This window comes from Fusarium poae (assembly GCF_019609905.1).
Source record: "Fusarium poae strain DAOMC 252244 chromosome Unknown contig_1, whole genome shotgun sequence".
NCBI lineage: Eukaryota > Fungi > Ascomycota > Sordariomycetes > Hypocreales > Nectriaceae > Fusarium > Fusarium poae.
The window spans coordinates 1,161,446-1,178,816 of record NW_025408659.1 but is presented as its reverse complement, the minus strand read 5'-3'; the positions used below and the strand labels follow the sequence as shown (position 1 = coordinate 1,178,816).

Here is a 17,371-nt window from a genome sequence, read left to right as displayed (position 1 = left end):
TTTTAGTCCTTCTTCTGATATAGCCTTCTTCCTCGAGACCTAAATAAGTCGCGATGGCTTCAAAACGACACTCGTATGTCGGTGGAAGAATCGGTCTACCCAATTCTTCCCTAGGTGACTTCCGCAGCCGTTCAATTCTGCAATATGCTGAGCGTAGCCGTGGATTTCTGCCTTGGTGAGTGGCTGAGCGTATTTTTCTCTAATTAAAATATGTTCAACGAGTTCCTTTTCCTGTTCCACGGTCAAAGAGAGGAATTTTTGGTGTTGTAATTTGGTCGATTGCGCGCCGTCAATTCTACCTGTCAAAGTTGACCTCGGCAAGGTCTCCCACTTAGCTGCAGCGCGAACGCTTGACGAAGAAGCTTCAGAAATTGCTCTCGAGATTCTTATTTCACGATCCATTGTTGATGAAGTTATTTTGAAAATCTGGATTTTTTTGGAATTAATTTGATATATTTAAATGTACTCATCATAGATAGCTGTATTGGTGTTCAGACTATCCCCAAGTGGGCTGAGTGGTGGTGAAATACGTTAGATGAAAGTCCTACGATCTAAGTTTAGGACTTCAAACTTTAATCCTGAAGTTGAGGGTGAACCCTCCAACATTCAACAGGAATTGGTCTTGTGTGGAGGTGTCGATGACAATGACGCAAACAGTCACAGTTCATGTCGAGGACAATCTTCCTTGTCGCCACGAGGGGTTGTATGCCTCACCACCAAATATTATCGATTACGAAAGGAGCATGCCGCGAGTTTGACGTACGTCTAATGGATCACTTATACTTACACCGACTGGTACATCCACCATGGATTACCCACTCAAGCCAATCGACCTGTTAATCTACAGATGAACTACTACTTCATCCAACTGTCACCAATGCGGCTGGCCACATCTACGCTGGACACGGCTACAAGTATAGCGCAGTCTCGAAACTGTTCAATTTGGGCGGCTTCACTATCTCTTCGTGGAAAAAACTATCGTTATGTTCAGTTATCGACCCAAAATCTCGCCCTTGCGCTTCTGGAGCAACGAGTAGTATTCCTGGATGGGAGTGTTACTCGTAGGGACTCTGTCACCTTCAAAGTTACCCTTTCCATGCCCGTTGAAGTGCACCTTCCAAGCTGTCACACAGTTAGCACATCGACTCATCCTGTGTGGTCAAGAAACTTACTGCTAGCATCAAATCCAAGGTACGACCAGCTATCGTTGAGATAGGCCTTCTCGGTGCCAACGCGAATTGTCTTGACCAGTCCCATCTGGCCAGGTGCCGGTCGAAGTTCTTTGAGATCGGCAACGAGTTTGATCAGGCCGGTAACGAAAGCGAGAGCGACGTCCTTGGCGATACACTCGTGTTGACCGTAGCTAAATGCTGATACATCTTGGACCTTGCGCTGGGTGTTGAACTTGTCGGCATCTGGAACCTCCTTGGGGTTGCGTCCGGCTTCGCCCTGTGATATCGTTAGACATCTGATGTTGAGAGAATGACTGGTGATGACTTACAAGCATGAGAACAACGGCTGTTCCGGGTGCGATAGATTGGCCATCAACTTCACCTGGTGTCTTGGCCACGCGAACGTTACGCTGGGAGCTCGTCAAGCGCTGAGCCTCAGCAACATAGGCATGAAGTGTCGCCTCGTCACCCTTTTGAGAAATTGCCTGGACTTCGGCCCAGATGGACGCATTCTCGGGGCGCAGGAAAAAGGCCAAAACTTCGTAGAACTGTACACTCAGTCAACGCGATACTCTACCCTTTCACAAACAGACTTACGGTTGTAACAGGAACACCTATTCCTCCAAAGGCGGTCAGCCAGAGGTTGTCAGTAACATGGTCAATCGAGCTGCCTTGTGCAAGGAGCTCCTCAACAAGCTTGAGACCACAGGAGCGTAGCGAATCCTTCTTGAGATACGACTTGGCGCCAATTCTGTTAGAAACGGCAGAGATCAGACCGATACCTCGAGGGCGTGCCACCTCGACCTCGGAAACGAGCTTCTTGGTTGACTCGTATATCCTCTTAACACCTTCTTGAGCACGACGTCGGCGGTTCCACGCCTGCCCTGGGTCGTTGTTGTTGACTCCCCAGATGCGGATGTCAAGAAGGCTGCGGTACAACTCGGCGGCGCCAAGTTCTCCGTCAGGGTTCTCCTCTGTGCGCATATCGAAATAAAACATGTCTGAGAGCAGCTGCGCGTTGAGGGGAATCGCGACGTCACGGATGATGTCGATCTGGTCCAGACCCTTCTTGAAAGTGAAGGACTCCTTCTTGATGAGCTTGGTACCCTCACGCTCAATTAAAGCGTGCACGGCGTCGTGGAGGTTAGGGACCTTCTTGATCGCCTTTGTCCAGTCGGCGCGGTGCTGATAGTTCTTTGCCTCATCGCCTGCAAGCATGAACCAACCATATTCCTTCTTGCCAGGGAACAGGTCGTTCAAGGGCTTGAGCCAGGGTACGACGTACTGTTTGGTGTTGCTGAGGACCTTCTTGATGGTCTCATTGGACATTGTCACAGCGACCTTGGCTGGTGGCTTGGGATCATCCGTTGTAAACTGGTCAAAAGTGCCAATCTCCTTGGCGATCTTCTCATTGGCGCTCTTGGTGTACATGGGCTGCATGACAGAAACAGAGTTGTAGGGGAACCAGTTGGGGACACCGCGCTGGATGAGCTTGTACAGCATTGAACCACCGAGGGTCTTGTAGTCCTGTTGGACTTCGTTGTAACCCCACGCAGTGAGGTTAGATACAGTGTAATCAATCGTGTTGAACCTGTCCGAGCGCACAAGTGTGACTGCATCAGAGAGGACAGCTCGACCGACCGAGTAGGTCGGCATGATACCAGATCCTGGGTTGCGCTGGGGCTTGATGTCCTCGATCATGAGACCAGGGTAGAGCTCAACCATGTCAGGATCAGTGTACAGCTTCTCAAGGATGTTTGCAATCTCAGGATCCGAGTTGATGTCGCTGAACTTGTCGTAGCGCTTGAGTCCGAAGAACTCACGGAACTCGTTCAGAGAGGCGCATTGCCACTTGCGGCCCTGGATGATACCAAGCACTTCGACAACCTTAAGAGCCTTAGGAACCATGCGAGCTCCGAAGCAGCCAGCAGGGTCCTCCATTGCTGTCTTGAGGATGTTAACGAGGTCTTCGTCCTTGAAAGTGCCATCGGCTTGACGCTCAAGGCCGTCAAAGGTTCGGACACTAGGGTCCTTGGGGGTGTTGGCCTCAAAGGTCAGAAGAGCTTGACCAAGTTCAGTCCAGCTGACATCCTGAAGGTCCTCTGCCTTGCGGCCGGGGAAGAGTTTGAGGAAAAAGCCGTTGATCCAGCGCTCGTCTCTCTTGGATATGCACGAGTGGAAGCGGTAGAGAAGGTTAAACTCAACGCTGACCTGGTTACCAACACCGCGAGGAACTCCTTCACCGTCAAATTGCTTGTCAATAGCAACACGAGGGTCCAAAGTCCAGTCACTGGCGGAGTGGTGTGTGTTGGTGATGGCTCGAAGATAGTCATGAAGGCAGATGTTGATGTACAAACCACCTGTGATGAGTCGAGCCACGTTGAAGAGATCGTGGTCCTGCTTGGCAATTGCCTTGGCCTTGTCTTCTTCACTAGCGTTGGGGGGCGTCGACAGCGAGAAACGCCCGTTCTCGTTGATCTTGAGCAAGATGTCGGCAACATAGTTGTGGAAGCGACTGTAGAGAACAAGCATCACATTGACACCAGCAGGTTGGCCCAAGAGACGCTTCTCATGGAAGGTGTCAGGCTTGAGCTTGCCCTCCTTCATGGTACGGATCTCAAGCTGATCTTTGAGAGAAGATCCGTACAAAGGTGCAAGGTCAAGGTATGACGATGTGTCAGACTTGTTCATATCTGTGCGGTTTGTGCGGAAGATGTCATGGATGATGATGGCAGCGTGGTAGAAAAGCATGGACGAAATACCAGCTGGGTTCTCCTTGAAGGAGCCTTCATCACGAGCCATGAGAAGATCAAAGAGCAAACCAGGATCAGGCTTGACGCCGTGGAGACGCTTCTCAGTCTTGACAGATTTGGCATAGGGGGTGCCTGCTTTTCCCAGGTTTGGCTCAAGAATGTTGTTGAAGCTTCCATCAGGCATGCGGTACTGATGGAGACCGTCGGGTGCTTGAGGGACCTGTTCTCTGAGGGTAACATTGGTACCTGGTACCTGGAACTCAATTGTGTCATATTGTTCACAGTGGCTCTTGTGGTCGTGCTCTGAGCCGGCAACTTCATACTTGACGTCACCGCCAACGTAACTCAGTGGGGGGTGTTGAAGGTTACCCCAGAGAGTGTCGATGAGCTTGTTTGTAAGAGCGGTGCGAGCCTTGGAGGAACGAGGCAGGGCAGTGAGGATACCGATGAGGAGCTCAGTTGTGCTAGCTCTGTTAGTGACAGCAATTGGGTTCAATGGACGATAACTTACCCCTTCTTATCATCAAGAGGCTGTCCCTTCTGAAGAAGCTGCTTGACAAGAGCCAAGAGATCAGCAGGACTGGCTTGGCTTCGAACACCACCAAAATCCTTCATCAGATCCGCAACGAGCTTCTCAGGGTTGTCGAGAAGACTTGAAGGGTCTTCCTTGGAGGTGTCCTTGTAGGACTCTCCAGCCTGATACTTTTCGTTGAACGACATGATGAAGATCCAAACCCTTACTGACTTTTGAGAGATAAGAGCTATGGAAATGAAGAAAGGGTTCCTGGCTTATCAACAATGTCCTTCCAGTCTTTATAGAAGGCGCATGCTTAACTGGTCTCTCTTACGAGCAGGCTGGCGATCAACTCAATTCAATCACACATCTGGTGGACAAAAGATCAACCAGTGAACCGTGCGAGCATGCACGTCCCATAAAACACACCGTGTCACCCCTGCTTCAACTCAATCAACACCCCAGATTGAGTTGATCGCCACCCTGCTTACGAGCGGCAACTACAGACAGACTCGAATCCCCTCATTGAGGCCTTGAAGTAAGTGGCGTATGTTGAGCAAGGACTGTTTGTGAAACAGTACTTGATGTGCATATCGGCCATCTCTCTACCAATGCCATCTCTCATCGAGAGGAGGAGCTATCAGCTGATCCGCAATGAAAGAGAAAATAACATCAAGAGCCGGAGTACAATATTGTGACTTGATTCGTCCACAAGCTGGTCAATGGGAAGCAAGGTGCGAGAAGAGGGGTCGAGAGCATGATGTCTTACTCGTAATCAGGGTTCAAATCCACGACACATCTGAGCTCAGTGTAGTGGAATCAGGAGTTGCACGTGGCGCAAGATGATTCGTGCACTCGTGCACGGATCGCTATGTGATCCTAATTCCACCAGAAGTGCTAGTGTAGTGTCGTGGATTTGAGCCCTGCTCGTAGCATCTGGCTAATGCATGCGGTCCGTTCCGGTCAACAAGCACGGGGCTATTAAATACCGATGTCACTCGATTGGCCAACCCAATCGGCCGATGCTAGACATTGTCTCATATATTGCTGACTGGCGTTCTCTTGGCGAAAGACCCCTCTTCTGTCTTGTGCAACACCCAGTGGCCGTCGATCATATCATAACGCATCATATTACTGAAGGAGATACGGCCCGTCACGGCAAATAGCAGCTGCTTCTCCCTGTCTCAGCAAGCCATTCCATCGTGTTCGAAGCTGAAATTAAATGAGAGGTTGTGAGACCTACAGTGCATGGCATCGTTATGATTTGTTACCATGGCCAAGCCATTGGCTTCGACAACGATATTGCATGTGTTATTGTCGTTGAGAAGGGCTTTTTGAATTGAGGAAAAGCAAAGAGAAAAACGGTGAGCTTGGATGCGTCAGACTTGCAGCTCAGTGTCAGACAATTAATTCCAACGATAACAGTATAAACCGCCAGATCGATTCTGATGGAACAATTGCCAAGTACAGGCATAGGGGACGGGGCCTTCAATTTCAAATCTTCTGGGCCGAAACTAACCAGAATCAATCTCGATAGACCAACATCAGGGTCCAAGAAGATGAAGATGTTGTGTCACCGTCGCCGACCTTTCACAAACCCATCGGATGCGTACATGTCTCATCCCCGCTTCTGACAAGACCAGGCCAGAAAGTGATTCGGTTTACATGCAGTGCAACGCAACTTTTGAATTGTGGCTTGCTGAGACAAAAACTGCAACTGCTCGTAACAGGACACGACACAAGGTCTCACAAACAATCGCGGCCGTCCAAAGACTGAGAAGCTAAGACCAAGACTTAACCTGTTGATCTCTTTCTTCTCTCGGTCGTTTTCAGTCATGAAAAGGGCAACTTTTGTCAACTTGTGGCTTGCTGAGGTATGCGTGGTTGGGTTTACAAATCAATATTCTCCGATTTAGTCTCCCTACATAATCATATTATCCTGAGCGGCTGGTCTGAATTCAAGTTTGAGAAGCAAGACTTTGAGTAAGAGTGGTTATCTTGTATTCTCATGTATCTCTTTGAGTATCATAAGCCTACACTTCCGTACCGAGCCCCACATGACCCCGCTTTGGCTGAGGTACATGGAGTGACTTGAAGGGCCAGAGGAATCAACCCCGCCCATTTCATCATACATTTCTTCTTCTTCATTCCCTACGGCCTCATGGCTTCTCAGCAAGCCTCCGACCTAGCGGTCAGCATAATAAAGTCACAAGCCGACTGGCGGCAACACATTGTGGATAGCAGGGTTCAAATCCACGACACTACAATAGCACTTCTGGTGGAATTAGGATCACATAGTGATCCGTGCATTCGTGCACGGATCATCTTGCGCCACGTGCAACTCCTGATTCCACTACACTGAGCCCAGATGTGTCGTGGATTTGAACCCTGATTGAGAAAAGGGGGGTTGGCTGTCTCCCGCATAAAGAAAGCTGTTCTGGTCCCCCAGACACAGGTCTTGTCGTCTCTATGCATTTTCCACCCATATCCTTCTTCTGATATTCACGATGCCCCACGCTGAGACGGCTGACTACAGAGCCCAAGAAGCTCATCCTGTGCTTCGATGGCACGGGAAATACCTTTAGCGGCTCCAATGCGGATACCAACGTGGTCAAGATACTGCGGAAGATGGATCGTAACCATCCGAACCAGTACCACTACTATCAAAGTGAGAGGTAGCCAGCCGCTGACTTCAGGTAAAGCTTGCTAATACTTCCCAAGCCGGTATTGGTACATACGATATCAATGAACAGTCGGTGAACAAGACTTTTGTTGGTGAGATTGGCAGTAGTATTTCAAAGACTGTGGATCAGGGCTTTGGAACTACGTTCGATGCCCATGTCATTGCTGGCTACCGCTTTCTCATGCGGTACTATGAGCCTGTAAGTTGCGCTCTCAGAATTCTGTCACCGGGAACACTGACACCCTCCAGGGCGCGAAAATCTATGTCTTTGGCTTCAGTCGAGGTGCCTTCACTGCAAAGTTCCTCGCCAGAATGCTCAACAAGGTCGGCCTTCTCTGCAAAGGCAACGAAGAAATGGTCCCTTTTGCATATCGTCTCTACCAACGCCATCTGCAAGGTGAGATCAAAGACAGTGAAGTAGCCCAGTGCTCTCATGGCCACGAGCACAATGGAGATGAATCCCACTCCCATACTGGCGAAATCCGGCTGCCGGGCCAGGCTCCCGCTGATGTCAGTGACGAAACCAGAGAGGCTTCGAATGAGATTGAGGCTTTTAGCCAGACGTTCTGTCGCAAAGAGACGAACACTGATGGCGAAGAGGAGAATATCAAGGTATTCTTCCTCGGCATCTGGGACTGCGTTGCGTCTGTTGCTGTTCTAGAGCGCAAGGCTCACATGCCTGTTCCGGTAACCGGGACAGCACACCACGTTCGTCACGCAGTGGCCGTCGACGAGCGTCGTGTCAAGTTCAAGCCCGCTCTTCTTGCACAAGACATCAGAGCTGCCGTTCACAACCGCAAGCCAGCCGCTGAAGAAGACATCAAAGAAGTCTGGTTCCCTGGTAACCACGGCGATGTCGGCGGTGGTTGGCCCGTCGTGGTAGCAGAGCAGGCCGACTCCAAGAGAAAAAAGCCTCTCCTGTGCTCGTCTGAGCAGAGCCTGATTGAGGAAAACGGCTCTGCTCAGCCGAAGCCCGAGGTGGTCAAGCTGTCACTCTGGAGCCGCTTCAAGAGTGCCATCAAGACGTGGAAGGCCGACAAGGCGAGCACTGATCTGAACAATGACTGGCTTCAAATGAGTGACATTCCTTTAGAGTGGATGATTCGCGAGGTCAAAAAGTGCGGCGAAAAGGATCCAAGTGCTCAAGTGCACTGGTGTCACAGCCTTGAGCCATTTGAGAATATGATGAAGGATCCCCAGAGACGTATGGAAGCGACCCATGGCTTCATGCACGACACGCTTGCCTTTGGGTATGGAACTGCATTTTTCAAGGTGCTCATGTGGAAGTTTATGGGTAAGCAAAGCACATGTCAATAATTGATTGTGGGTGGGTCAAAGAGCTGACTTGACATGCAAAACAGAATGGCTCCCTTTTCTCACTCGCTGGGAACTAGACGACGCGCCAAGCGACAATGTCAAGCTTCTTGGGTGGAAGCCTGTCACATTCCCTCCCAACATGGGATCATACCGTGACATTCCCCGCGGGGCAGTCTTACATCGATCATTGCTTGATCGACTACAAACATTCCCCAACTATGAACCCGGCAATAACCACGGCGACAGGACAAATGATTGCTTCAAGGGCCGTAACAAAGCCCTAGTGTACACGGGTAAGGTGACGGATCTCCATAACCTAACTACTGAGAAGGCTGAGCGATTGAGAGAGTCGCATTTCAGGGTTCATTCAGAAGGAGGGGACTTGATCTGGGAGGAGGATGAGCGACATCAGACGTATGACTTTAACCCTTACTTCAAGGATGTTGATAACCGGGGACATGTTCACTAGTCTAGTTAAATGAGATGGTAAATGAGGTGCGGATACAGTTGATCAGACGGGCAAGAGGTTGTTGGTTGTTGTTAGGTTGTCACTACTACCTAGTCTAAGGTGTCTAAGGTGTAGTAGGGCCGTAGATCTTACGGATAACGTGGTTGATAAGCGTGCCGAGCGGACAAGCATCCCGACCAAAAATCCCTCATTCTACATCATTAACATCTGATTAGATATTTCTCAACCACCCAATATGCCACAGTCCTCAAATGAAGCAAGAATTCTTCTTGCACTTCAGGCCCTTCAAAATGACCCAAAATTAAGTATCCGACGTACTGCAAGTATATATCAGGTTGGATATAGTACCCTCCGCGACCGACAGAATGGCATTCAATCGCGACGCGATTGTATCCCTAAATCGCGGAAACTATCTGATCTGGAAGAACAGATGATAGTTCAATTCATTATGGACCTAGATTCGCGAGGATTTCCCTCGCAACAGCGTATTGTGGAAGAAATGGCCAATTCTCTGCTTGCTGACCGCGACGTGTCACCTGTCGGCAAACGCTGGGCTCATAACTTCATTAAGCGACAACCAGAGCTTAAGACGCGTTTATTTCGGAAATATGACTATCAGAGAGCTAAATACGAAGATCCATCTATTATTCGTGGCTGGTTTAGGCTCGTACAGAATACAATCGCGAAGTATGGTATCCGATCAGATGATATCTGGAACTTTGATGAGACTGGCTTTATGATGGGCATTATTATGGCCGGAATGGTTGTTACCGGTTCGGAAAGGCAAGGAAGACCAAAATTAGTCCAGCCTGGAAATCGAGAATGGATTACTGTGATCCAGGCGATTAATGCGGAAGGTCAATCAATCGTGCCGTTCATCATTAGTGCGGGCCAATATCACCTTGCAAATTGGTACCAGTGTTGCGAATAATATGGCAATAAAGTAGTATATTGCAATACATACCATATAATATGCCTTTTCTGGTATTGTGATAATATGATATGAAGTCTACGATATTGTGACAATATAATATGAGGATGTCCATATTGGCAATATATTATCTATATTGGGCTGTTAATTCTTGGGTGAATTAGCCCCGTGAAAGCTGCAGAACTCGGCCTTACCCTATATAAGAAGCAGGGATAGCTGGCATTTTATTGGCCATCGTTCACTTCCACGCACTTCTTTGTTGACAATTAGACCTAACACGCGATCACGCATGAAAGAAACGCGTGAGGGAGTGCAGACCATGTTGGGTTGGGCCATCTTCGCCTCTGCTCCCCCCATTTCTTTTTTTTTTTTTTTTTGTTTTTGAAAATCACTCGTCGAACTCAACTTTACAAATCTAACTGCCATGCCTCAACAACGCCTCTCTTTTGCGCAATGGTCACAACGAAGAGGGTCGTCAATTTCTGGCGACCTTCTGGAGTTTTCCAGCCAGCAATCGGATGATCTGGACGTAAGCCAAAAGTCCAAGTGCCTGTCATTTCAACCTCGCACCGTCTCCACAACCTCCTCTACCAAGCCCAGAACATCATGGTTCTTCTCTCATATGCCAGACGAGGAGGTAGAGACGAGATACTACAATCAGAGGACCGGAAAGGAAGAGTGGCGCTGTAAACATTGCGACAAAACCTATGCCTCTTCAGGGGGTACTGCAGCTCCTGCAAAACATCTCATGGACCCTCCTCCTGACGGTCACGGCCTGCCAAAAGGAGCCCCGCGAACAGCGAAAGTTACAACTATACGAACTATTATCGAACAAGCTCGTGTTGCGGCAGAAGAAAATCCCCGAAAACGCCGTCGACTCAACGATCAATCCGGAGACTCGATCGAACCTGACCAGCTCGAGGCATTATACGTGAGGTTTATCACGGCCTGCTCTCTCCCATTTCGGCTCGTGGAATGCCCAGAGTTCCGAGCACTCTTGGCCTACATCAATAACGATATCGAGACTTGGCTTCCGGATACGCATGATACCGCCAAGACATGGATTATGCGCCAATATGGATGCCAGAAAGAGAGGGTCAAGCAGCGCATACAGTCGGCAAAGTCAAGAATTCACATCAGCTGCGACCTTTGGACTTCTCCCAATTCTTTGGCCATTTTAGGCGTAGTCGCACACTATGTCACGGAAGACGGTCAGCTGGAACACCATGTTTTGGCGTTGAAAGACATCGACAGTGAGCACGACGGTTCTCATCTCGCTGTGGCCGTTTTGAAGGTGGTTGACGAATGGGGCTTTGCTTCCAAGCTTGGATATTTCGTGATGGACAACGCTGGCAATAACGACACCATGATGAGATCCCTTTCGCTTGGTCAGTACAACTCACTATTTCTCCTGACTGGCGGCCCTAACATCCCACAGGCCTCCTACGCCGATATGACATCCAATACGATCCCAAAGTGCACCGACTCCGCTGCCAAGGCCATATCATCAACCTCGCCGCCAAAGCCTTCCTCTTCGTCACCGATAGTGAGAAGCTCGAACTCGACGATCCTGGTGTGCATAATGTGACACTAAAACATATTGAAGCGTGGCGGAAAAAGGGGCCTCTTGGCAAGATTCACAACTTCGTCGTTTTCATCCAACGAAGTGTCCAGCGCAGCCAAAAGTTTCTTACTATTAGCCATAACCGTAAGCTCGCACGGGACAACGACACAAGATGGAGTTCGTGGTATAACATGCTGCGAGTGGCCCTGAACCTCAGAGATGCGATTGACGGCTATTTCAACAAATGGATGGAATTAGATTGCGCTGGAGACGAGCTCTCTTCAGAGGACTGGATCATCTTGGAGAAAATCAAGTCTTTCTTAGAGAAGCTGAAGATGACGACCAAGGCTCTCGAGTCATCGTTTGCAACACTCGATAACGTCCTCTTGGCTATGGATTTCGTTTTGGCACAATTCGAAGCAGGGAAGGAGGCATATATTGACGATCCGATAATGGCGCCCATGTATAACTCTGGCTGGGCCAAGTTGGACAAGTACTACCGGCTCACTGATGAATCGCCTGCCTACGTTGCCGCTATCGTACTCCACCCTTCGCATAAATGGCACTACATACAGGAGAACTGGCAAAAGGAGTGGGTTGAGTCGTCAAAGAAGTTGATGGAGACGCTGTGGAATGACTATAAACCCGTGGAATCACCTCTTCCTCTCTGCGAGGTCCCATCGACGACCACGAACGAGTTCTTGAACTGGAGGAACAAGCACCTGCAGCCGTCGCTCGTCACGGATGAATATGAACGATATTGCAACTCTGAACGGGTTTACGGGTTCACAAGCGCCCTTGCACGGTGGCTAGAGGAGACACAGCAGAAAAACTACCCAAACTTGAGTGAAATGGCGGTGGACATACTGTCAATTCCCGCAATGTCTGCGGAGCCGGAGCGGCTCTTCTCCGGGGCCAAGATAACCATTACAGATCGTCGAAATCGGCTTGGTAGTGATGTAGTTGAAGCTCTGGAGTGCCTGAAGTCATGGTTTGGGATACGAGAGCTTCAAGGTGATGTACTTTAGCTGCCGCAGTAGAATAACCCAGATCACGTGCAATATATGGGATGTATTGTCATACTGGCAATATATTGGGTTCTTGGCAATACAATACAATATAGGCCAATGTCATATGGCCTAATACAATATGCACCACTTGGCAATACAATAATATTGCGAGGCTTCCATATTGCCAATATACGTATTGTTTATATTATTCGCAACACTGCACAGAACTTACCCCAAACCCAATTAGCTCTTTAGTTCTAAAGATAAAGCAGGATAATAATTTCCTGATATAGGTAAGCCGTGGCGCAAAATAACTATAAGTAAAAGGCTCTAAATATTTGTCACTTGTAACCCTAACCAGGACCCCTTCGGCGTGTTTCCTAACTCCAATCAGGCTGGCGCATCATTCATTAATAGTGATTGAGTTAGTGCTGAATGATCAATAATGATCACTATCAATCATTTCATTGACGCCATGCCCGAAATAATGATTATTGCATTGGAGAGACGGCAATGAAATGACAATAATGAAATGAAAGACAGGGGACCCCCTGCGTAACGTGCTTGAGTACTGGTACCTGGGGGTGCTAGCAGAATTAGCCAAGGAGAAGGTTCCTATACTTACGAGTAACATTCGTCTTTCATTCAGCCCCTTTTCTTTCGACAACCTTCGCTCTTCACACTTCACTGGAGCTGTTCCCAAAGATGGCTGAACGACTGAGGGCCATGGCCCTTCCCTTGGCACACCTTCCCCAATCTAACAATATCTGAGAGGCGCGGGCGCCCCAAGTCTTGGATTTGGCAGCATGGCTATGATCTTCAAGAGGTCAAAGGCCAGAGTCGCTATAGATGGGTTTGCCACGAGTGTGTCCGGAAGAAGGATCCGAAGATAACTGCCTATCTTGCATCAGCGACTACCAACATCGAAGCTCACCTTGGCAACCAACATCACATATACGGCGGAAAGTCCCAACTAAGACAGGCGAAGAAAAGAACCATTGAGCAGATGTTTTCCCAAAAGACCAGCGAGACGGCAGTCGCAGACGATCAGTTCATCAACCACCTGAAGAAACGGTTTACCAAGGATGCGTTTCAGCGAAAGCTTGTCAGGTGGATTGTGGAGACCAACCAACCGTTCAGGGTCGCTGAAAGCGAGAGTCTTCGCGATATTTTCAACTATCTCAATCCAATCATCAGCGCAACCGATGCCCACCTTTCCCACGATTCAATTCGACGGCGAATAAATTATAACAGACGAGTATTACTTCTTTCGAAGCCATATTATCAAGACCCTACAGCAAAGCCCCAGCCACGTCCATATCGCCTTTGATGGCTGGACTTCCCGGAACCGACATCCTTTGTTTGGCATCGTTGCCTTCTTCCTTGATCACGAGTTCCGGCCACAGAAGATCGTGCTTGGTCTACCCAATCTGACGGATCGTCACACAGGCAAAAATATTGCGGAAGGAGTCCAGAATATCCTTGAGGCTTTCGATCTAGGCCGGGACAAGATCGGCTATTTTACCCTTGACAACGCTTCCAGCAATGAGACCGCGATGGAGCACTTAGCTCAAAGGTTCCAGTGGGACAATTCTAGAGCCCGCAGGGTCCGCTGCTTTGGACATGTTGTCCATTTGGTTGCTAGGGCGATGCTCTTCGGCAAAGATGATGCGAACGCCGTACTTGAGGATGACATCGACGCTGAAGCGTATGATGTATGGCTGAAGCGGGGACCGATTGGGAAGTTGCATAATACGATGGTCTGGATCAACCGCTCCAATAGAGTTACAGAGATGCTTCGGGAAGCTCAGCGGCAGGACACGGAGAAGAGCTGGCCGGGTTCACTTGATGTCATCATCGGCAACAATACTCGTTGGCTCTCCCAATTCTACATGATGAGCCGTGCGCTGAAGGTGCGCCCATACATCGACACCGTTATTGCGGACGTACGCCACGAGGCATCGAAGTCTAAGAGGAAGGGAGGTAGGCAACGGCCATTGCCACGGTGCCTCGACGATGAAAGTCTGCTCACGGAGGAAGACTGGAAGACCATCGGCTTCTACCATGACCTTCTCCGGCATTTCGAAACCTGCGTTAAGAAATTAGAGGGAGACGGAAAGCAGCGGATTCGCAAGGGAGGGAAAGAAGCTGCCTATGGGCTCGTGCAAGATATCTGTCCAGCATATGAGTGGTTGATGGGCCATTTGGAAGAAGCGAAGAGCCGCGCGGATCGGACGCCGGAGCCTGCTCAGTGTCGGACAAATATCAACTTCGCATGGGTCAAGTTGAACAAATACTACAGCGCCATTGACCAGTCTCCTGTCTACTATGCCGCAACTGTCCTCCACCCGGCGATTCGGTGGGACTTCCTTCATAGGGCTTACGAGAGAGGCCGGATTGGATCGGAAAAGCTCAGCAACTCATTGACGGCCTCTGGCAGGAGTACAAGCAATTGCCGGTCCAATTTGAACGAGGCAACTATGACCAGCTACGTCCAATCAAGAGGGCCAAGGAAGTAGAAGATTCGTTCTCTTCGTACCTGGACAGTTTCAAGTCAACGACCACAGCGCGGTTGGAGGGCAATGAGGGTGACGAGCTCGACCGGTGGCTACAGCTCGCCGGTCCTGTTGAGCAGTGTTGGATAGCCACGCTATGAAACTGAAACTGGGGGAGTTTCAGTTTCATGACACCGGACGTCAGTATAGTTTCAGTTTCATACGAAGCAATATCCAGTTGCAGTCCAATTTTTTGACAAGCTCGGCATCGATATGCACCTTATCTCCAAGTACCCCAAAGATGTTTGGCATTGTCTGCCTACCTACACTACCAATTCCCTAGGCTCGCCATCACTTTCTGCCCCCTTACTCATCTCTATATCTTCTTGGAGTATCCTTACAGCCGCGTCGATATCCTCCGCTTCTCTAAACACCCCTGCAAGGAGCGGCCTGCTCTTTCCCTTTGGAACACTTATCCAACTTTTAATGCACTCACATGCCTCTACCATTTTGGCAGACATCCTACTTCTATCCCATCTAACCTGCCGTCTTGCGCCTGAGAAGATTCGCTCTGCTTCCGTAGACATGGGGGGGATGCAGAATATGTCAATAGCCATACGGCAGAGGAGGGGGAAATTCTCTCGCTGGGTCGGTTCCAGCCACCACTGTAAGGCCGTTTGTTGTCCAATCCCAACCTGTGAGCCCTGCGAAGTATCATCAAAACCAGGCCATTAGAAGGCTTCAAATTACTTACATAAATAAAGCGGTCGAATTCATCCTTCACCTCACTCGCTGTGCTGTACACCTTCTGCCTCCAGCGATCAAACTCATCGAGTTCTTGCTCTTTCTCCTGCTGTTCATCTGGGAGCTGGTAGCTCTTGTAGTCTGTGGACCAGATCTTCCTTACAGCCTTCACGGCATTGCTGACCCAGGCTGGGTTTCTCTTCCACTGCTCACTCGGATAGCTCTTTCGGAGTGCTGGGTGGAGGAGAATACCGGCCACGTACACCGGGGCTTGTTCGGTAAGCTGGTAATACTTCTCGAACTTTAGCCAAGCCACGTGAAAGCGCGCGTAGAAGCGTGGGCCACTGAAAGCCCGGTTTTTAGTCCGCGTGAAGTGATGATGGAGGAAATCCATATGGGAGAGAACTTCATCGAGTGTATTCTCCCGGCCTTGGCGCACCGAGATCTGGTGGAATACTTGTAAGAACGCATGGATATCTCCTAGTTCGTTCCAGTCGTTGTGGTCCAGTGCATCTTTCTCGATTTTGGCATGATTTTCTTGAATCCAATCCATGAACTTTGCCCGATTCTCAATTGCCACGTCAATGAGGCGAAACCATGAATTCCAACGTGTGTCATTGTCCCTCGGCAAGGCCCTGCCAATCTCGGCCTTGAAGTCGTTATAAATGCTGGTAGAGCTCCTTGAATATATGCACAAGTTGTGGAGTTTCCCCAGAACACTAAACTCCCGCCATTCCTCGGTAGCTTGTGCCTTCGTAATAATACCCCCTTCTTCTCTCTCGGATAGCCTGCACAGCCGCTCATACGCCTCATCAATCCCCTCTCTCTCATCCTCCTGAATCTTCTTTGCTTTACTCCGAAAGAGGAAGGCTTGAACGATGAGGTTCATGATGTGGCCACTGCAGCGTAGTCGCCTGGCAACCGGATCTAAACCATCAATCTCTTTTGCGATATCGCCAAGCATAGTGTCGTTAGCGTCATGGTTATCCATTGTAAAGTAGCCAACCTTTCCTCTGAGATCGTACTCTTCGACAACCTCCAGGAAGGCCTTGGCTTGCAATTTCCCGTTGTGGCTTCCTTTGAACTCGCGCAGTGACAATAACGCTTGAGCGACTCCTCTCGTCTCCGCATCTACAAAATGGACCACGATTGCCTGGTATGCCGCCTTCTGTTCCGATGAGGTCCACATATCAATGGTAAAGTGGACCATAGATGAGAGAGAATTATGAAGCTTCTTGACGAGCCCTTGTTTGTGTTGAGCGAAAGTCTTTTGAGAAGCTTCGGCACCGCTCTGCGGCTGCGTAGGAGGACGTCCCGGGCCATATAGTTGCAGGAGAGTATAACAGCATGAAACTCGGGGGACTCGATGAATGTGTGGGCGATATTGCGAACCGCAAGAAGCCTGGCGAGTGCTTCCTCGAATGCAGGAATATTAATAGCGTTTGCCAAATATTTTTCCTCGTTAAGGTCTCGATTGGCTTGGCGTTCCTCCTGCCTTCCGAACAAGTCCGTAATGGTGCCATGTTGCTGCTTCTTCAGATCCGACCTTTCCACATGCTCTATCACCCGTATGCCATGAAAGTCCTGCAGGTGCTTGCGGGCTCGACTCAGGTTCGTCGTTACCATGCAGTACCCACCTGCCGGTCATACCCACCTACCGGTCAGCGAAAAAAAAAATCCCCCATACATAATGCGCGTTTGTAACCTCATGGGAAAATT

The 17,371-nt window shown here is 49.4% G+C and overlaps 2 protein-coding genes across 2 annotated transcripts; one reads left to right on the top strand and one right to left on the bottom strand.

The window, feature by feature from the left end:
• Window positions 1-991: 991 nt before the first annotated feature.
• On the bottom strand, window positions 992-4,645 carry FPOAC1_013129 (uncharacterized protein; the record flags this gene model as incomplete). The annotated part of the gene is made up of 5 exons (XM_044857471.1): window positions 992-1,122; window positions 1,173-1,449; window positions 1,502-1,720; window positions 1,770-4,389; window positions 4,437-4,645. 5 exons carry the CDS (start codon window positions 4,643-4,645, stop codon window positions 992-994), a joined length of 3,456 nt encoding a protein of 1,151 aa, XP_044701654.1.
• A 1,629-nt stretch (window positions 4,646-6,274) lies between these two features.
• FPOAC1_013128 (uncharacterized protein) lies at window positions 6,275-8,908 on the top strand (the record flags this gene model as incomplete). The annotated part of the gene is made up of 5 exons (XM_044857470.1): window positions 6,275-6,313; window positions 6,978-7,107; window positions 7,161-7,321; window positions 7,372-8,416; window positions 8,484-8,908. The coding sequence occupies 5 exons, from the start codon at window positions 6,275-6,277 to the stop codon at window positions 8,906-8,908; spliced, it is 1,800 nt and encodes a 599-aa protein (XP_044701653.1).
• Between the last annotated feature and the right edge of the window lie 8,463 nt (window positions 8,909-17,371).